General features: G+C 37.5%; 1 protein-coding gene across 24 annotated transcripts in view; it reads right to left on the reverse strand.

Annotated features, from left to right (window-relative positions):
- MAGI1 (membrane associated guanylate kinase, WW and PDZ domain containing 1) overlaps nt 1-22,750 on the reverse strand; it is a 512,987-nt gene that overhangs the window by 88,703 nt on the left and 401,534 nt on the right. For all 24 annotated transcript variants that reach the window (XR_015741597.1, XM_087923629.1, XM_087923628.1 and 21 more), the window contains 5 exons: nt 20,794-20,851; nt 15,729-15,838; nt 13,453-13,545; nt 7,269-7,454; nt 4,189-4,809 (listed from right to left, as the gene is read on the reverse strand). Coding sequence is in view for 23 of the 24 variants with exons in the window: in XM_087923629.1 (XP_087779755.1) it covers nt 4,189-4,809; nt 7,269-7,454; nt 13,453-13,545; nt 15,729-15,838; nt 20,794-20,851 (1,068 nt within the window). In the remaining variant the exon portion in view is untranslated. The remainder of the gene's footprint in view (nt 1-4,188; nt 4,810-7,268; nt 7,455-13,452; nt 13,546-15,728; nt 15,839-20,793; nt 20,852-22,750) is intronic.

A 22,750-nucleotide genomic window follows, 5' to 3' on the forward strand; every position in this document is an offset into this window, starting at 1 on the left:
GGCAGAAATGGCATGTCAGTAAAATCACGACCTAAGAACTGGGATGGGCAACTATAGCATCTTTACAACTTATGGACTTCAACTCCCAGAATTCCTGAGACATCAGCCATGCTGGCTCAGGAATTCTGGGACTTGAAGTCCACAGGTTGTCAAGGTGTCATAGTTGCCCACCCTGCCTAAGAATAAGGCATTTTCCCAGGTGCTGTTTCCAAAGGGACATCAGAAGGAGAGGTAGCTCAAACAGTGTGTACTTCAAGAATGATGAAGAGTCTGATTCTAAACCAAGAGCCAGAAATCCCTCCCAGAAGGAGCCCAACAAAAAGGAGAAATTGTGTATTATATGAACTTTTGGTTCTGGCAGCACAACTGAGGAAAAAACAGGGTGGAAGTGAAATGAAAAAGAACAGAGTCATGTAGAAGGAGGAGTTTTCACAAGAGATGCTCTCCTCACTGACAGAATGGGGGTGATGTCTGCCAAAATTTCCTCTCTAAAACAACTACTAAAAAAATTTATACTGGAGCATTACTGTTGCATTTTTGGTTATCTTAGTTACATAAAACAAACAGCTCTGGAAAATTCAAGGATGCCCTTAAAACTTTGTGTGTGATGTTAATGTACTTGTTAAAAAAACCCCACTCATTCTTTTCTATACAGGTAGAGTCCTGGACCTGCAACCATAATTGGGACTGGAATTTCTGTCATTAAAGGAGACAATTGTGATGTGAGTTATGCCCAATTTTATGACCTTTCTTGCTGCAGTCATTAAGCAAATCCCATGCTTGTTAAGTGGATCACACAACTTTTAAGTGAATCTGATTTTGATCATTGATTTTGTTTGCCAGAAGCTGGCTGGGAAAGTCACGAATGAGGATTGCATGATCTAGGGATACTGTAACTGTCATAAATACATGTCAGTTGCCCATCACCTGAAGTTTGATCATGTGACTGTGGAGACGCTGAAATGGACAGATGTTTGAAGCCTGGTTGTAACTTTGAACAGGCACTAACCAAATGGTCGTAAGTCGAGGACTACCTGAATAGCACTGGTTCGGACAGCATGCAAATATCATGGTACTCTAAATCAGGGCCTCCCCAATCCCAGGTCCGTGGACCGGCACTGGTCCACAGCATGCCAGAAATTGGGTCATGCAAACAAGCGAAGCCCCATCCGCGGGATGCATGCAGCACGTGAAACCACGCCCCTTTCGGTCTGGGGAAAAACCTCTCTCCACGGAACCGGTCCCTGGTATCCAAAATGTTGGGGGCTGCTGCTCTAAATCATACCCTGGATACTCTTTTCCTCTAGCCAAGGCTAAGCTGTCTTGTCCATCTGTCCTTATACTAACAACAAGAAGAAAACAGGCAACTTTAGCCAGTCTGCCATAATGTAAGCTTTCCATTTTGGAGTTGGAACTATCAAATTAGGGATTTTCATCCCTTGTTCTTCATGCATCTTTTTTAAAAAATTACTCTCAAAAATAACATAGAAAACTAAAATGAGACAGCTCAGTAATACTGGATTTTAAATGTGGCAGCTGCAACATCTTTTCTAAAGTCTAGGGTAAGATTCTTACTTTGCGAGTAGATACTGAACAACTCAAGCTATTCAAGAACAACAATAAGAAATTCGACAGTGTTTAAGTAGAATGGGATAGCCTTTAGCATAATCTATGACACTGAAATGAGAAATCCCACTATGCAGATGGAAACAATGAAATGCATAGTTATTACACATACACAAATAGTGAAAATCAGAGATAAAGAAACGATCAGCATTTCCAAAGATCTGCTTGTTATTGTGGCGCTGCAGATAAGAGAAGGTGATGATCGAGAGATGTCCTAAAGAGAGATGAAGTCAATTTTTTGAGTGATTACACCTACCAAGGGCTTGATGAATTATCAATACAATGAATAGAAACTGAGAAGCTTTTATTACAAAGTCACTTGAACAGAAGGTGACTAACACCCTGGGGTTTTTTTCAGTCTAAAGGCTACACTTTCTACTCTACCTGGAGGCTCAGGAGGAATGGGCAGAAATATTATGTGATAATTAGCAGTTATTTTCAGACCCATGTTTTACTTGTAGAGTTTAGATTAAGGGGATGAAATGCATGCATTATAATTTGCACTAGCTATATTTTATCTGATTTTGTCTCTTGGCCTCTCCTAATGGAAAAATTGATCCAACATCTGTAGGGATTTGTAGATTTCAAAGGATGAAATAAGTGCAATTAGATTCTGCAATGTTTAAGGCATCATCTAATCCATTAGACTCTCTCAGCCAAGAAATGCTTCTGAAGTATCAGCCCTACCTGTCATGAGGTTGGGGACTGCAGCCACAAATACACTACTAGATATAGAAGATGACCATGCTGAGGCCGAAGGAGGGGTTAAATGCATCATCAGTCATGAGTCCTTGCATACCCACAAGAGCTCTAAGTCCAGCACATCTTGCATTCCTTTCTATTCTTCACTCCCGCTAATTTTCCTTGACCGTTAGTGGTTCAGAATTTTATAGGGAGCTTAAGTTTACAATAAATCTTTATACACATTTGAACTGCAGGGTCTCCTGACTTCCCTAGTGCTTGACACTAAATGACTACATGCAGATCCCACAGCGAAAATACCCACCTTTGCTAAAGAAACTACAACCAACGTGAGGATATGCACATTCTTTCCAAGGCCACCATTGTACAGACTAGGCACTGTGGTAACCATAGGTACTCTCATGCTTGTGAATCGTCCTCTGACAACACATCAGATTCAATATGCACATCATAAGTTATCCAAAATTGCCTTTAAGTTGCAAATTGGTCCCTTTGCTTTCTTGGAAAATTAAAATAATAAAACAAGATAACTTGGAATACCATAGTACAAATATTCTAGTAGTTTCAAACTAGAGAAGAGGCAACCCCACTCCTTTTTGCCTTCTGATGAACACATAATTTATAGTGGTCACATCCATGCTAGCAGCCATTTTGTAAATCAACACCTCCCTGAAATGTTATCTTATGCGAAGATCTCTCAATCACACAAATATCCAATTGAATCCACAGGCCTAAAATATTGTCTGTTTTTGATTCTGGACAACTTGAGAAGTACTCTGTGAAAAAAGATAGATGAAGTCCAAGGGATGAATGGCTCTTCCTCTATACATTAAAACAATGGAGAACATGGAGAAACAAACATGTATTTAAGTACCAAGAATTAAATGAATTTTCTGTAGTAATAGGAAGGTGAGCATAACAACTGAAGCAAGGTGATAGCAAACCCCTTGTTATGATTCTGTAATAAAATCATCAACTGAAATGTACTAAAAAATTAAGACAGAAATGAGACACATTATGAATCACCTGACTTCGAGAAGTTCAATGTTTCCATGAAAAAAATAGATATTTTAACTTTTCAATAAGCAAACAAGCAAACTCCCATCTAATCATATTTAGGTCAAGAAAGTTTAAATGCCATCTATGCCTGTAATATAGCCATCAATTTCTAAATACAGGTAGTCCTCGGCTTATGACCACAATTGAGCCCAAAATGTATATTGTTAAGTGAGACATTTGTTGAATTTCATCCCATTTTACAAGCTTTCTTGCCATAGTTGTTAAGTGAATCATTGCAGTTGTTAATTAGTAACCTGGTTGTTAAGTGAATCTGGCTTCCTCATTGATTTTGCTTATCAGAGGGTCTCAAAGGGGGATCCAGTTGCCAAGCATCCGAATTTTGATCACATGACCTTGGTGATGCTGCAATGGTCAAAAAAGTGTGAAAAAAGGACAGAAGTTACTTGCTTCAGTGCCATTGTAACTTTGACTGGTCACTAAATGAAATGTTGCAAGTCGAGGACTACCTGTAGTGTTTATATCTTAAAAAAATCAACACATTAAGCAAACTTTCTAATGCATTTATGTTCATTACCTTGAGTTACTTGTAAAAATAAGAAAGCGTGCGTGTGGAGAAGGGTGAAAGATACAAATAGATAGAGGCAAATACAAGGACCAGGGCTAACTCAAAATAATATCATGCCATATTTTGTTATGTTTTCACAATGCTGTTTAAAAATATTTAAATTAAAAGCCAACAGCTATCTTTTTTTTTTTTAAGCCAAATTAAACTAGTTATGTATATTTAGACACCAATGTTTTAAGTAGAGTACTTTGGTATTAAATTTTAAAAAAACCTACCTCCTCGCTGTACCAGCAGTGTCACCTCACTTCCTTTAGGACATTCAATCAGCATATCCACAACTTGGTTGTGAGTTAGATTCTGCACATTCTTCTTGTTGACTTCAACTATAAGGTCCCCTTCTTTTAGACCACGGCACCTTGGACTGTCGACAATTTGCTTCACTCTCTGTCCCCCACCCCCGGGACTGTCTGCTATAGTGAAGCCAAAGCCCATTGGCCCTTTAATTATATGTACAGTTATGAGTTCAGGTTGCGTTGCTATAGAAGAAGCCAAGGAGACTGTGTCATTGGGGTAGCCGTGGGATCCATTGGAAGAAACCTCGGCGGGACTGCTAGGTCTCTGCTCTTTCATCCCGTTGACTTTCCCTGTTTTGCTACCATGGCTTGCCGGAGAGTCATAGCTTTCTTGCCCATTTACAATGATCGGTTCTTTATCCAAAATGGCCACAGACGTCACCAGGCTTGTGTTGGGATCATCTGGGTCAAAAGGCAGAGGATAGCCTCGGCACAGTTCCAGGTCCACGCTGGCACCGATAGGAATTGACTGGAAGATTTTGACCACTTGAGCATGGGTGTGGCCCAGGACACATGTGTCATTCACGCTGACAATAACATCTCCTACAGAACAGATGGTTGAAACTCTGTTAGGTTATCATACAAACTTCTTGCTTCATTTACTCCATAGCAAAAGGAAGGAGGCGGAAGAGGAACAAGAACTATTACTAGTAGTTTTATCAAATATAATATTTCTATGTATGTATGTATGTATGTATGTATGTATGTGTATATGTATGGTATTCAGCTTTGTTCAGGTATTTTCCCACGTCATTGTAGTTATGCTTTTAAAGTTGTAGCAACGTTTCGGCAGAATCTCATCTGCCATCATCTGTATTGTGTTCGTCTGACAGAAGCCTGATGATGGCAGATGAGATTCTGCCGAAACGTTGCTACAATTTTAAAAGCACAACTATAATGACGTGGGAAAATACCCGAACAAAGCTGAATACCATATTATACACACACACACACACACACACACACACACACATTGTTCAAGGAAATGTATCCAGGTTTGTTCATTTATCTCGGCATCAAATAACTCAAAATGCTATGTAACAGAGACAAAGAGTGATTTTAGCTTATCAATTATTAAAAATTATTATAATAATTTTTCTTTTTGTGAAACTAAAACTTGCATAGCCATCTTTCACTACAACAAATTCAGAGATTATGAAAAAGGAGGTATTGAATCCAAAGCGGAATATTACATATATTAAAACTATTATGCTTATGTTATATTAATATTTAATATAGCATTTTAAAATTCAGAAATTACCTTACATAACTAAGCACATGAGTTCCTGGGGACAAGATAATGGATTTGGATCTGTGTTTAATGCCGTGGGTGATAGAATGCAATGTTTTGGGTGCGTAATTGTATTCATGGCATTTTTTGAATATTTGTTGTAACTCCAAATGTTCACTAAGTGAGTGGTTGTAAATTAAGCACTACCTGTAGCTTACATTCTAAAATTCCCCAGGAAAGGGAACAATAATAGCATGTCATATAAAGCGGAACAAACACTGTTATAATAGTAAATATATTCCAACATGGAAATCATCAAATATTCCTGTAGTAATATAAATTTCATTCTTGAATGAGAATAAACTAATTTACTGATAAATACTTTTTTAAAAAAAGAATCATTTTGTTGACTGGAAAAGACTACACTGGTTTCAGCAGTCAAGCTTCACTTTTAACCAATAATAAAGATGAAGGAATTTTTGCTTTTAATTGTTTTAAAACATCTCAAACATAATTTTTGATAGATTGGGTTACAGTTCAGTTCACTTGGAAAGAAATATTTTGATGTTTTTATTTTTGAAAAAGAAATTGCTTACATAAAACTCTTTTGCCTATATAAAATGAGGTTTGTAGCAGATATGGGATTATCCTTCAGTGTCCTGGAAATTTACTCTTTGCATTTTTAAGCTCTAATATGTTTTGTCCCTTCAAAAGGTTTGTTAAGTGCAGCAGTGCTACATTGTGTGTGCTCAATTATGACTCACACAGTGAAGGACTTTGTTTTGAATTATATCCAAAAAAATGGCAGAACATTTCGGCTTTGACATAGCACATGTTTTAAAAATACACACAAGTCCTTTAGATTTAATTCTCTACTATTAAGAAATTCGGAAGATTGTAATATTTTGCTTCTACAATGTAATGGCTTTATGCCTGTGTGGTTTGACAGTATAACCTATTTATAGTGCTATATATAGACGTATTATAGAGAGACACTATAACCTCCTTGACATTCTTTTCTTTTGCTTTTTTGGGGGAAAAAGTCCTTTGGCCAGAATAGAATAATTGAGGTTTAGATTCTGGTAGACTACTAATTTTTCTCTAGCGTTGTATTAGTTAAAGGGGCTCTTGATTGAATATTTTATTATTTTCTTTTTGTTTAAAAGACAAGTGGATGTATAGAGGGTAAGTTATTAACTGTAGGACTGCTGCTCTTTTTTTTAAATCAGAGATTTAAAAAAACTTTTGAATCAACTTTGATTCCTGGTGATTGCTTGAAGAAGTCTCGGCAGTTTTCTTGGCCAGATTTGAGAAGCTTACTGTTGTCTCCTTCCTAGGGCTGAAAAGGTGACTGGCCCAAGCTTTGTGTCTATGGTGGGACTAGAATTCCCAGCCTCCTGGTTTCTAACCCACTACCTTAACCACTACACCAAACTGTCCCTGTCTCTCCTCTTTATTTCATCTAGTTTCCACCAACGATAACTCTCAGTGGATTGACATGAAATTTTATAGGAGGCAAGACAATCATGATTTTTAAAACAAGGCACCCACATCACCCAAACAGCTGGCAAACTGTACTGTAAAGAGTGTGGAACAAAACTGTGGAATGGAACTTCTAGTTTTATCCAGAGGAATGTGTTATTTCCCTTCTTTTGCTTTGAGACAGAAATTAAGGCAAACTTAACATGATTGAACTCCAGTTAACTACGCTACTTTTCCGTGGCTGATCTCCCATTAGAGCAGAGAATCCAGGAGTTTCCTGTCAAGCTACCTGTTTCCATTTTGCCATCCAGTGCTGCAGGCCCATCAAGCACCAAACTCTTTATCTGAAGAAATTCATCTGGTTCGTCTCCGCCGACCACAGTGAAACCAAAGCCTCTGCTGCTTTTCCTCAGTTTGGTGTGAATGAACTTCCCTTTCAGTTCAGATGGGTTCCGGGTGAAAAATGGCTTCCCTGCTGTGAAAATTCCAGAAGTTTATAAATCAGGAAAAATAAATGCACTAATTTCTCTGTAGTATCCTTCTCTTCTCTAACTTCTGCCAGCAGAGCAATTAACTAACCTCCCATCAGCACTGATGATGTTAGTTTGGTAATGAAATGTCTGAAAGAAAACAACCAAACTGAGAAAACACCAAAGACCCCTTATTTCAACTACAGATATTCTCCTCTATCAATGAGTTAACCCTCAGAAGGACTAAATGTTAGAACTTGATTGAGCTTTCCTCTTCTGAGAAGTTTGCCCACACCCAAACATTGAAAAACACAAGGGGTATCAAATGGGAAAATCTATAGTGTAAAACTTAGGACAAACCCATGGGGTTCTGCTAAATAATTCTGAGGTGGTCATACCTTAACAGAACTGAGACCCAGAAATATTGCTTATTCCAGGTTTCAGATGAAACAAATTCCAGTCAGGAAGAGAAAGTCAAATCTGATGTGCACTTTTCATTTTCTGAATTCACAGCATCATTTACTATTTACTATACCATTTACTTCTCAATTTGCTTACTATCTTTCTTTTCTTATGTTGGCTTCTGCCATTGATGCCCCAGTACAACACCTACCACAGGTCTACTCACCATTTAATTTTTCCAGGCCTCTTTCCCTCCCTTCTCTCAGATACCAACCAAGATTGCTACTATTCTAACATGACTTATTCCAATGGCCTGTCAGCTGATCTTCCCTGCACCTTATCTTCACCCTACAATGGTATGTGGAAATAACCTTGGGAGACATTAGATAGAGACAGGAAGGAAGAATAGAGACAGTAGACTTGAGAAAGGACTATCCCTGGTTTTCAGAGGAGTAGAAATGAGGGACAGGAGAGATATTTTCTGACTTGCAAGATTCTATTAATAGAATCTTGCAATGAAGATCGAATTAGTGTTCATTGTCATGCTTCTTATCTGGACTAAAATCAATGTGTAACAGCCACTATGAAGAGCAGATAGGCAGAAGACCAGTAGGCAGCATACGTGAACACCAATTAGCAGCCAGAAGACATTATGAAAACTCCTTAATCTCACAATAGACAGACTCAACCATAGTTTTAAGTGAAAAATTGTGAGCATGCTAGAGCAGGGGTGTCAAACTCACGGCCCGCAGTCCGGATGTGTCATGTGCTGGTCCACCCCTGCCCGGTTTAGTGAAGGGGAAAAAAGTCCCGATATATTACATGATGCTGCCATGACAACGCAAGTTTGTCACCCCATCCTAGAGCAAGCAAAATTAAAAAACACTAGGGAATTTCTGGATGATTGACATTCATAAAAATCTGCCAGAGACATATAGAAAAACCCCCCACATAGATTGCCTTTTGTTTTTAATTCCTCACCTGTTCCACCATTAAAAAAAAGGATATACCATTCAAAAGACCCAATAATAAAGTAAGAAGGAATCACATCCTCTCCAGCAACCAATACCCAGATAAGGAGGAATTAATACTAGACAAACTATCAAGCAGGAAACAATACTCTAATCAAGGAATTACCAAAGAAAGAACCACACTGGCAAATCAAGCTACCAAATACAAACATGAACCCTGCACTCACTCATACAGATGATATTACCTAGTCAGATCATGAAAAATCTGGAACAACCGAACAACCAAGATCAGGGAGTACCAGGGACAGCACAATTCAACCAACCTACCTTCCTTCCTTCCTTCCTTCCTTCCTTCCTTCCTTCCTTCCTTTCTTTCTTTCTTTCTTTCTTTCCTTCCTTCCTTCCTTCCTTCCTTCCTTCCTTCCTTCCTTCCTTCCTTCCTTCCTTCCTTCTCTTTTTTTCTTTCTCTCTCTCTCTCTCTGTCTTATTTACCTACCTACCTACCTACCTACCTCTACTATCCTCCCATCTATCTATATTCTCTTCTATTGTAGCATTAGAGGAGTCTTCGTTGGCAATGTAACATGTACTTCTTTATGCAATTAATCTCAAGTTGTTGGAAAATCAAGCAATTTGCAGCACATGTTCGACAGACTACTGTATAGGATACAATGAGAAGCATGGATGTTATGTAATACATAAATGGTGAAAAATTAGAGCAAGTGTATCTTGTTAGAAGGGTTAATAAAAACATGGGGAAATGGATAATAAGTGTTTAAATTTCCAAATGCTGGTAGAAAGGTAGCGAGCAGAACAAGGTCTGTGCAAAGAATGTTTGTGGAAAAAAATGGCTGTGCATAAGAGTGTACTACTATCTAATATATTTTATGGAAGTGATAGAAAAGAAAAGTTGAACGCAATAAGAATTAAAACTATTGATTGATTTGACATGACTTGATTTGATTTATTTGTATGGCCTAAGTGACTCTAAAGAGATAGAGGATGGTCCAGGACAATAAAGCCAAGGAGGGACATGAAGCAATAGGAACTATATCAGTGTGGACTGAACACAGAAATGTTTGTTAGCACAAAAGAGGCAAGATTAAGTTGCCTTGTCCCATGGAGTAGAATTGAAAGGGATTGAAACTGAAAGCTTATGAAGGAGGAATAAATAAAAGGAGACCGAGAGTAAGATTGAGAACGTTATAGTTGGACGGAGTTGATGAGATTTTCAAAAAGCAAGAAGTGAGGAGTTAAAGAACAGAAAACATCTACAGCGTGATGTATAAATGGGACAAAAAAAAGTTTGCTTGCAAGGCTGCAATTGTATGAATGGAATTGCTATTAACTAGATTTAATTATGTTTCCATTTCCTTTTCTTTTTATCATATACCTTTAATTTATTATTTCTTACTTCTTAGTTAGGCTCTATAGAGTGCTGTTGACCCTGAAAGCAGGGGTGGGATTCAAATTTTTAACAACTGGTTCTGTGATCATGGCTTAGGTGGTGGGTGTGGCTTGGTGGTCATGTGACTGGGTGGACATGGCTTGGTGGTCATGTTATTGGCTGGGTGTGGCCAACTCAACATCACTCACATCGAGGCATGCATCTCCTCGCCTCATGATTGTGGGAATGCTGCAACAGTCGTAAGTGTGAAAAATGGTCATAAGACACTGTTTTCAGTGTCATTGTAACTTTGAATGGTCACTCCACACAAGCAAAGTACCAGCAAAGGAGGGGGAAAAAACTCCAGAGAAGTTCCTGAGACAGGAAGTCTAGTCATGCCAAGAATGTAATAAGGATTAACGGAGAGACAGTTTCTGTAAGCAACACCAGAATGTTTCCTTCCTGCCTTCCTTACAGGATTAGGCCAGTAATTTCTTCTAAAACCGGTTCTCGGAACTGCTTAGAATGTTAACAACCGGTTCTAGCAAATAGGTGCGAACTGGTAGAATCCCTCCCTTGCCTGAAAAGTATGTATATACATATATGACCATTTGCTAATCTATGTAATATCAATTAAAATAAAATAAATTTTGAATTTTGAATAAAAGAGGTGTATTGCATGCCAGCTTTGCATCATTTTTGTATATATTAATTCCTTGTTGTATTTCTGGTGCACCATCACAGGCAATTAAATCCCCAGTTTTTATCAGCTGAAATCAAAAGGCCAGGTATGTGTTTAACTTGGCCTATGAATGGCTCACACATGCTGAGACTATGATTCAGCCTCTTTGACAAAACGGTGGGTGCATTTGAGATCAATAAGCTTTCCCTAGGTTTCTTTTGGAGTAAAGCTCTCCAAAGTAGCTGCAAAGCTTTTGAAATTATACATTACAGCTTTTCTAATTAATGGGCAATTATATATTGTGCGTTAAGTACATTTTAGAGGAACAACAATTAAAAGGCAGAATTTTCCACGTGAATAAACTACCTTTTTTTGAATTGGCTGCTATAGCAGAAAATCTCTCCAAATATTTTCATAGTTCCAAAGGAACTCAGGAGGAGTTCTATGGCCTGTTTTAAATTATTCAATCACAAGCGTGATTGAAATGAAACAAATAATAAAGTATAGCAGGTCTTGATTTGTATGTGCATATTAATTCAACAGCAACAGAAAAAAAATCTTAAATTGGTTCTTCCCAAGTATTCTAAGTCAGAACATCTTCAATACTTTCTTCTTATGTTAATGCTAAATAATCCAAAACAGAGTAATATTGTACTTCTTCAAAAGATAAATCTGTCCACAAAAATTAAACCAAATCAATGATGTATTTATCCTCTGATTGCATCTAGGAAGACTTTAAGTAGGGGATGTGGCAATGCCCATAGCTTCTCCCCAGAGAAAGTCTCTTGCCACCCGGAATCTGAATTCCCATCCTTTAGTCATAATTTCTTGTTGCATGTTATTAATAACATACTGTATATACAATAGCACAGTGAGCTTCTATACTGCTAGTACATTTGGTTGGTATCAAGCTGCAGATGCCCAATGTTCTCTAATTCTCCCTTTCCCATTTCAGCTTGGCATCCTCAAACATGTTGAAAAGGGTAGACTCAAGTGCAGCTTTTCACGAGAATTTTTTAGTAGAAAAGAGAGAGTACAAAGCTTCCTGCTTTAATGGCTTCCAAAACTTGAATCTGAGCATTTCCTTGCTACTCTGAACACCTCAAAGAATGAGCAGGTAAGAATGTAACGTTATGGAAAATAATATTCTTCTCAGAATAGAGGGCAACATCAATTTACACTAAAAAAAAAAAAAGTATTATTACATCATTCTGAATGTCTGCCTGAAGTTTGGTAAGACCTTAGACACCCTTGTCTGGTTTAGTTTAGACACACTGGAAAGGAGAGATTAGATATGAAAATTGTATATAGTCTTGTACAATTATGTTATACAACTAGGGCATTTTCTATTCCTGTTATTCTAGATTTTCAATGATCAGAAAGTTACTTCCTTGGATGAATAGTAGGAATTAATAATATTGAATTAATAAGCATTACAAGGTAGTCCTTGGCTTACAACCATGACTGAGCCGAAAATTTATGTTGCTAAGTGAGACAATTATTAAGTTTTCCCCTATTTTATGACATTTCTTGCCACAGTTATTAAGTGAATCACTGTAGTTCGGGAGTGGGATTCTACCAGTTCACACCTATTCACTAGAACCTGTTGTTAACATTCTAAGCAGTTCGGAGAACCGGTTGCTAGAAGAAATTACTGGCCTAATCCCGTAAGGAAGGCAGGAAGGAAACATTCTGGTATTGCTTACAGAAACTGACTCTCCGTTAACCCTTATTACATTCTTGGCAGGACTAGACTTCCTGTCTCAGGAAATTCTCTGGAGTTCCCCCCCCCGCCTTTGCTGATACTTTGCTTGTATGGAGGGACCATTCAAAGTTACAATGGCACTGAAAAAAGTGACTTGTGACCATTTTTCAAACTTATGACTGTTGCAGCATCCCCACAGTCATGAGAGGCCAGGCGAGGAGATGCATGCCTTGATGTGGGTGATATTGAGTTGGCCATACCCAGCCAATAACATGACCACCAAGCCATGTCCACCCAGTCACATGAACACCAAACCACGCCCTCCACCTAAGCCATGCCCACAGAACCGGTTGTTAAATATTTTGAATCCCATCCCTGCTGTAGTTGTTAAGTTAGTAACTCAGTTGTTAAGTGAATCTGGCTTCCCCATTGACTTCGCTGTTCACAAAAACTGTTCACATGACCCCTGGGCACTGCAACCATTATAAATAGGAATCAGTTGCCAAGTATCTGAATTTTGATCATATGACCATGGGGATACTGCAAAGGTGGTAACTGTGAAAAACCATCATAGGTCACTTTTTTCTGTGCTGTTGTAACTTTCAATGGTCAACAAATGAACTGTTGTAAGTCAAGGACTACCTGTATATTCTTATTTGGAGATGATGATCTGGTTGTGATAATCCCAGAAGCATCTAAACCGACGAAAGCCAGTGAGGACAGCAAACAATTTTGGAGGGAGGTGTAAAGTTGGGATGAATGTTCCTGAAGGTCCTACGGTCTAATTTTCGGATAAATATTCTTCTTTTGACACTTTAAAAACAAAAAACCTTTCATTACACTTATAGCAACTTACTTTGTACTGGAACATCTCTAACTGCCTCCTGGTTACTGGGAATATGGTTTGGAACAGGAGGAGGAGCAAGGGGAGGATTCTCTTCAGCCCATTCTGAAAAAAAGAGAGAAGAAAACAGAGATTTTATTTATTTATTGAATTTATATTGCCGCCTATTTGCCCATGGCGACTCGATGTGGCTTACAGAATGTAAAACCATATTTTTAAAAAAACAAAAAAAACCAATAAAAACTAACAAAAAGAATCAAATAAATTAATAAAGTACAATAGAACAAAATCGTTTAAAAAAAGGCACCTCCCAACTCCCCTCCCCCACCATGACGACAGCAGATCACATGAGCCATTTGATGGGCCCCATCTCGCTCTGGGTTCCCCAGGCCCGCTGGCAGAACCAGGTCTTCAGTGCCTTCCAGAAGAGTATCAGAGTATTTTAACTGTTTTCACCATTAAATAGCCCATTGCTTCTACAATCCAAAGGGCATTTAACATGCCGACTAGAATATTCAAAGCACATTTGTTTTTGAACTGTATCATCTGGAACAGGAAGTGCTATTGGAATATTATATATAGTAGTGGCCCCCCAAGCTTTTTGGGCATCAGGGATCGGTGCCGTGGAGAAAGTTTTTTTCTGCAGATTGGAGGGGTTGCGGTTTCGTGTGTCGCGTGCATCGTGTGGAGCTTTGCTTGTTTGCGCGGCCTGGTTTCTTGCATGCTGTGGACTGGTGCCAGTCCATGGACCAGGGGTTTTTTTGGGGGGGAGCCCTGATATATGGGATCCAGCCACACAATGAACCACTCTGGTTTTGTACATTGTTAATACAAGCCCATTGTGTCTCTAGGCACAGTCCCCTTCCTTTGACTTTCCTCAGAAGGCTTGTCACGATAGATTTTATGGGCATTTCTCAAAGTGTTCTCGGGAACAAGTGTGGGCAGCACCATTAGCCAAGCAAAAGCTGGAAACCTGAGTGGGAGACCAACCAGTGGATGGAACATATTGGCCACTATGAGCTGCACCATTGCCTATCACTGCAGGGGTAAACAAGATCTTAGAATACTTATGTTATTTAGACTGCCACCTTTATATTCATTTATTTTGCGTATCAGAAGAGAAAACTGATTACAACTTAAAAAATGATTAATGGAAGAAAGTACTGAGATATAACAGATATAATTTATCTATTAAACAAATTTGTCCCCCAGAAATTATTGGAGTAATAAACAGCTGGGCTGTGTGGGTGGGGCGAGCTAGCCAGAGAGTGAGATAATAGGATGGGATACACGGGGTGGGGGTGGGGGGCAGCCAGTGGTCGAAACTATCAGTATGGATGAACTGGTTTGAACTGGCAGCAGCCCACCTCTGATCTGGAGGGATGGAGTCAAGCAAGGGCTAAGCTTAGACTCATTACGCTGCTGTAAACGGCATAAGCATGAATCCATGAAGTCCTATCTGGTCATTCCCAGGGAAAGCTAGCAATTTAATGATAAACAATAAAGTTTACACAAGTGGTTTTAGTTGCTTGTGCCTGACACTTCCAGACAGTACTTTTACATTTTGATCATTTTTAGCTTTGTATTTTTAGTTATTTTTTTCTTATTTAATTCCTGCACTCTGTAAGCCACCTAGAGTTCAGTTGGTTTCAGGTAGTCAGATAAGAATATTAAATATATATATACACACAAACAAATAATGCTACCTTGTTATAATGAATCACTCTAGTTTGAGATGATATCTGTTTGCTTTGGAACAATTTTAATATAATTTTATGACAATTTGTGCATACAGAATGCAATTGTATTAGCTTCAAGCTCTGTACTCAAAAAGTTTTTGCAGTCTTATCTTTTTGTCTTTCATAAGTGTATATGTGTCCTTGTGCATGTGTGATTACAAGAACTGTACATGTAATTTTGTGAACTAAACATGTAGAATACCTATCAGGCTCCATTTCTTCCACAAATAGGGCTTTACACATGTCTCAAGCATGCATGTTTCAAATTCAAGTTTCAATAGTTAACTCACAACTGCATAGGATTCTCCATAGAGACCCTCCATAGAGTCCCAAAGAGATTTTTCATAGTGGCCACATAACCATTTGGGTGAGCAGATTATTTGTCTTAAATATTCCAGTTAAATAACCTCACGTTCCCTGTGTCTTCGTGCAGGAAGGAAGCCAGGACTGTTCAGTCATTTATCAAAAATATGAAACTTTAGAGAAGTGTGTATGTGTGGCATTTGGCCATTTGTTCAACCCTGGTCATTCTATTCAGGAGGTGCCAACCTTCAGATGGTTGCGGTGGAGGCTGTGCTGGCGGGGGCTGCTGTTCAAGCTGCTTTTTCCTTTTTGCTTCCAGAACTGGATTCTCATATTGTGTTTTCCTGTTGATGTGGCTAAAACAGAGAAGCAAACAGAGCCATTAGTAAGGAAACTCTTGGTGCAAAGTGCAAAAATGATAGGGAGACTTAAGATTTTTTAAAAAACAAAACAGGGCAAACATTAGATGTAAAATCTGCAGGAGCAATGCTCCTTGACTCCGTGCCCAATGTTGAACTATGAATTACAACAACTTATCTGACATAGCAACTTTCAAATATTCTAAGAAAAGTACAAACCCAGGTAGGTTTCAGTATGGTTTGGCTTGGCGAAGTTTCAAATAATTAGCTTCTCTAAATTATCTGATCAAAATACGGAATGGTCTTAAATTACCTAATTTGTGCTTCAACTGCTAAGGAAACAAAAAATTGGAAGTCTGTTAAAAAAAGCCCTATGGATACAGTCCTGATTTAAAAAAATAGAAATTGGAACTTCTCAGATATTTCACGTGATGACCCAGGGTGGGATACAAAACAAACACAGTCACAAAAAACCGGTGAAGCCCCTTTTATTCCTTTTTTGTTTTAATAATGCTTTATTGAATTTTTTTCTATTTATACATAATACCAATAGTTATTAAATAGCACTGTGACATTATATATACATTTATGTGTCCTATCAAAACTTACAATGCATAATACTATTATACCGTCTTATTTATTATATACATTATTTACATTTTCTATTTTTATATCTATTATTTATCCAAATAAACCATGTTTCCCATACTGCATTGTATACTGTGTCTGTTTTCCCTTTTAATTCCATAGTTATTTTAGCCATTTCCACACACTCTAAATTTTTTTTTTATTATTAAGCCGTCAGGTGGTATAGAGTTTTCCTTCCAGTACTGAGCATATGAAATACTTGCTGCTGTTAATATATGTAATATAAGATATTTTATCTTTCTATTATAGGGTTTTTTTTTATTATTCCTAAGAATAATAATTCCGGGACAAAATCAATTTTGTTTTTAGTTAACTCTTCTAGCCACGTTTGAATCATTTTCCAGTATTTTATCGCTTTGGGGCATGTCCACCAAGAATGAAAGAAGGTACCTTGTTGTTGTCCACACTTCCAACCATTTGGTTTTAAGTTTGGGTAAATCTTAGCCAGTCTTGAAGGTACCAAATGCCAACGATAGAACATTTTATGTTGGTTTTCCTTATATGCCACCAATTTTGTTATTTTATAATTCACATTCCAAATCTTTTCACATTCTTCCAGATCAATAGTATGTCCAACATTCCTACCCCATGCAATCATCGTTCCTTTCACAATTTCTTCCACTCTTTCAAATTCTAATAAATGTTTATATAACTTCGATAATAATTTCTCCTCTGGGCCAATCAAGATTTTACCTAGTTTTTGTATTTCATTATCTATTCCAAATTCCCCACTGTCTTTGTGATATCTTGTTTGAATTTGCATATAGGTCCACCAATCCAGTTTTATTCCCTGCTCTTCCAATTTCTGTCTGCTCTTTAAGTTCCCTTGGTCATTTAGAATTTCCCTATACCTAGCCGTTTTCTTAACCTCCATTATATTGGGGTGGCCCTTTTATTCCTTCACTTTACTTTTAAGCATCAAATATCCTTGACAGAAAACAAAAACCTCCCACACAAACAGTTACAAGAAGGAGGAGAAAAGCAACACAAACCAGGCAAGATAAGGGCTGGAGGACGTCCGCAGATAACAGAACACATACTGGGAAAGGCACCAGACTCAGAGAGGAACCATTAACTAGAGATATTTCAACGTTTTGTTTCCAGCGTTCACCCGTACACAAGTCCGTCCTCTTATTCAGTTGTCACAGCTGCAGCCCATGAAGAGGATCAAGGCCCTCTCCTCCCGAGTAGACCACGTCTCTCCCTTATCCTCTCCTCCCTGTGTGCCCTAGGATGGAGAGGGGATGGGCCTGGGTCCTCCTCTGGCTGCTCAGCCGGTCTCTGCCCTTCCCCAGGTTCCTCCCCAGCTTCCAGAGCCACACTTCCGCTGTTCCTCCTCTCCCTCAGAGTTAGTCTCCACCAGGAGCATGACATTTCACCATAAATTCAGGTCAGAAGACTATGTAAAAAAATGGAAACATATTCTTTATTACAGGTAGTCCTCAACTTACAACCACAACCGAGCCCAAAATTTCTGTTGCTAAAATAAGTTCTGCCCCATTTTATGAACTTTCTTGCCATGGCTGTTAAGTAAATCACTGCAATTGTTAAGTTAGTAACAGGGTTGTGAAGAGAATCTGGCTTCCCCATTGACTTTGTTGCCCGAACGGCACAAATGGTGATCACATGATCCCAGGACATTGCAACCATCATAAAGACATGCCAGTTGCCAAGCATGCAAATTTTGATCACACGACTATAGGGATTCTACAAAGGTTGTCACTGTGAAAAATGGTTGTAAGTTACAATGGTTCAGTGCCATTGTAACTTGGATGGTCTTAACTTTAGTGAATGGTCATTAAATGAACTATTGTAAGTCAAGGACTACCTGTATTGTAAAATTAAACTGCTACAAATATCTTAATAGAGAGGTTCCATGTCCAGAAATTGATACAGAAGGAGTAATCTGTCTCACTTGTAACCTGCATCAATATTAACAACTCATATTCTCCTTCCTCCTTCCCCCAACCCTATCCCAATTTAAGTCAAGCTATTTTCCAAGGCACCCGAAGGCCAGACAAGGAATAATGGATGGAAACTGATCAAGGAGAGATTCAACCTGGAAATAAGAAGAAATGTTCTGACAGGGAGAACTATCAACCAATGGAACAGAAGTTGCCTTCAGAAGTTGTTTGAGTTTCATTACTGGAGACTTTCAAGAAGAGATCGGACAGCCATTTGTCAAAAATGGTGTAGGGTCTCCTGCTTGGGTGGGATGGGGAGGTTGGACTAGATGACCTATAAGGTACCTTCCAACTCTGCTAAATCTGTAAATCCTACATCCCTCAACCTACTCTATGCATCGCTTTTCTTTCTTTTTATTAAAACAACGACATCCTTCTCTTCAAATGCAAGCATAGTACTTGGGGCCCTTAACACAATATTAATCATAGCATTAACCACTATTAACATGACATAATTAATAAATCAACAGAGCAACAACTGCAACTACGGTCTAATTAAAATTAAATATAATTTCCCAGTTGCTTGGACAAACGTGATCCTCACATCTGTAATGTGAAATAGATTGTCCCTAAAATCAAAATCACAAAGTTTATTTCTTTATTTATCAAATATATTGGCATTATGTTATATAAATATTGAGGTAGATTATTTGCAAAGAATAATTTTATTGTATGCTTATTAGTGTACGCTCGAGGTGGCAATAAAGTTATTCTATTTTGTTCTGTTCTATTTTTCTTTATATCTATATTTATCAGGAAAAAAACCGAGTGATTTTTGTTCCATTTTAAAATGCCAAATTTGCTCTATAAAGTTTGTTCTAGCTCTACAGCAAACCATGCATGAAATTCAACAGCTGCATGAAACAAAGGCATATTTGTTTCTAAACAAGTATAAATGAAATAAATTGGCTTATGTGTACATGAAACTCTGTCCTGCATGGACTATGTGTAGATATGTATAACCACTTTTGCAGCATAAATATTGAAGGATTACATCTTTAAAAGATGTATATAATTTCCAATGGACAATTTCTTAATAAGGTTACTACTTAACTATAGAAACGACTTGACAATTTTATTCATCTCCTATTCCCAAAGAAGCTTCACAGATGACATTAAAAAATATTCAAGAAACTCTTCCAATTTTTGAAACAGGTTTTGGGAGGCACATGAAATGGAAAAAAAAAAGAGATTCTGATAGGCAGGTGTCCATCATTGATCTCAACTCAGTATCCCTCCAGAGTTCTTGAATTCCTAGCCATGTGACCAATGGATTCTAACAAGCTGTGGTGCCCCATATATTTGAAGAACATCTTAGTTAATCTCTCACATAATATATAAATGTAAAAGAAACAGCCATTTGGATGTGCTCAATTCCTTATCCAAACTGTGGTCCAGAAAATAGTGGTGAGGTTTCCTATCTATCATAATTAATTATTTTCTCTTGATATTTTCTACAAAATAAATTTCATATTTTAATAATTATCCAATTGTGTCCCTAGTACCAAGAGAGTATAATCTAAAACAAATGTACCCAATTATTAAATGTTATTATTATGGAGGTGAGGGGTTTTGAAAATTATCCTTTTACTTTTCTTCAAAATTGCTATAAGTCACTTATAAATAGGAACATACTTATATTTAAATGTGCATTTTTATCAAGTGAGCAATATGGCTAATGCTGAATACAGATTATTAAAAAGGATGAGGTTATTGCCATCCAGATTAAGCTCATTTAAAAATGATAATAACATAGAAGCTTTGATTTGCTCTTTCATTCTGTATTGAACAGCTAAACATTGCAGAATTCCATGTGACTAATATTGATTTTATACATTTAAATTAGTTTTTTAAATTCTCCATTATTAAAAGTAATGATTGATACAATAGGAATTTGTTCTGCTAGAATGCATTTTCTTGCAAAGTATCTTTTTTTAAAGAACCCAAATATAAAACTTCGGGCAATATTCCTTAACTTTGTCATATTTTATTTCTAGAGTACAGCTTAGTCAGAATGTTTTATTTCAACTTTGTATTTAGGTACCCTCATTTTTTTGCTTTTGCCGGCTGAAATACTGATTTTTCAACAAAAGATCACTAGGGGGAGCTCAAGAGCAATAAATCACGAATCTTTCTGCCTCATTCTTGGAATCTTTCCTATGGGATACAAGCAAGTGTATGCTGTTAACAAAATATAGCACTAGAATAAACAAAGGGAAACACAATCAAGACTGCTAATTTGTTTGAATGGCAAATGTGAAATTAAGGTGAAATTCCATGGCAGTTGAACATTATTCTGTGGCATGTGTTCCTACAAAGTAATCTGTACAAAAGACTTACTCTACATAGTAGACACCATATACAGGATCTTCAATCTTTTCCCAACCAGCAGGTAGTTCTAGAAACAAACAAATAAACTTTTCTTTAAGCATATTAATTTTGCACATAGAAAAATTCTGCACACCCCCCACTATTTTCCATAAAGCTGCAATGTTCCTTATTTAAAACATACAAAAGCACGAATGCAATGACAAAACATTTTTTTCCAGGAAGAAAATGATTCCATTTAAGGCATACCCACTTATTCTTACTTTTTGATTTAACCAAGCATTCAGACAATGGAATTAACATTTATGGATCCCTGGGTCTTATTTTGCTACTTAAGAGTAAAGAGCATGCAAATCTTATTCAGAAAGATAGCAAAGTTGTAGTAGTGCAAAGAATGCAGATTAAGAGAAACTTTTGTGATCCAGGAGCTTTTGTGTAACTCTTTTTTAAATATAAGAACCATGTTACCAATTACATTGAGGTTTGTGATACTGCTATGTAAGTTACATTTGAACACTTAAAACATTACAGTGTTATCCAAAAAGACAAACAAAGAACACAGTGGTGGGATTCAATTTTTTTTACTACCAGTTCTGTGGGTGTGGCTTGGTGGGCGTAGCTTGGTGGTCATGGCAGGGGAAGGATACTGTAAAATCTCCAATCAGAGGTGGTATTTGCCAATTCTCCAAAGTACTCAAAATTTCCGCTACTGGTTCTCCAGAATTGGTCAGAACCTGCTGAATACCACCTCTGAAAGAACACATTAAAAGTAAATTCAAAATGAACAAATAATGATTTGGTGATTCACTGAAGAAGACAAATGACTTCCAAAATCTTTCTCTCCAAAACTTTTCTAAAAGTTGAGCTCAAGTTGTAATTTTTAATGTAGCAAAAGGAGAACATTATAGAATCTTCCGCAACAAATTCCATTACATTAATGTAATAAAGTTTAAATGAAATCACATCAAATTCTGCCTGGAGTGCTGGGACTACAAATCCCAGGATTCTCAGCCATGATGATCCAAAATATTTGGAAGGCCTCTGATTGAAGAAGGCTCCAGGATCTAGCTGATGAGGTCTGACTTGTAGCAAGTACCTGTTAGCTATCAAGGCATTTCGTATTTCTATCACAACTGAAATGACTTAGAATCCCAGAGCTGACAGCGCAAATCTCTGTGCACACACCGTCATTTTATCATGTTACAAAACTTGTCACTGAATCATTATCCTTTAATCACACCATAAAGTAATCTTCACTGTTATAACAACTGCAGGGGGAAAGAGTGCACGAATAAGAGGCGGAGGAGTGCAGAGAGAAAGTAAAGAGCTCTGTGTCTGAAGACTTGCTAACTGAAGGTGTAAATACTTCTATAAACATAGGTTAGTTTACAGAGAGAAAGTGTGGGAGTGTGTATCCGAATTCACCTTTTTAATTTCACTCTTTTGTTTTCTTGATTAATGAAAAATTCACTGTAAATCCTGTGAAAGAATACTATTTGAATGCTGCATTGTCACAGGTGTGGCAATTGCTCTCGCCTGTGCTCTGTCTACAGATTTCAAGTTAGGGATAAATGCATTGACAGTGCTTGTGTTGCAGAAGGGGGTATGTGTATGTGAATATGAGAGAGAGAGAGAGAGAGAGAGAGCACTAGCCAGCCAGTTCAAAATGGAGGAAGGGAGAAAGGCAAAATTAAAAAAAAAATATGGCTTCATATCTTTACCTTACTTAAGATTACCAGAGAGTAGAATTTTACAGAAATATGTATTATTTTCAATAGAGTATCTCTACTATACGTAAGGATTTTCATTTTTCTACTGGCACACTAATAAGAAAGAACCCCAGAAACATTCTAGGCTCATATTACATGAGACTGCATAAAGAGGATTATATGAGGAATTCTTCCTTTCAAACAAATCTATCTTCTCTACCTTTGTATCTTTGTATCTCTATTTCTATGTTTTTCTATCG

Source organism: Pseudonaja textilis, chromosome 2 (assembly GCF_049901715.1).
Source record: "Pseudonaja textilis isolate UNSWEBS1 chromosome 2, rPseTex1.2, whole genome shotgun sequence".
Classification (NCBI taxonomy): domain Eukaryota; kingdom Metazoa; phylum Chordata; class Lepidosauria; order Squamata; family Elapidae; genus Pseudonaja; species Pseudonaja textilis.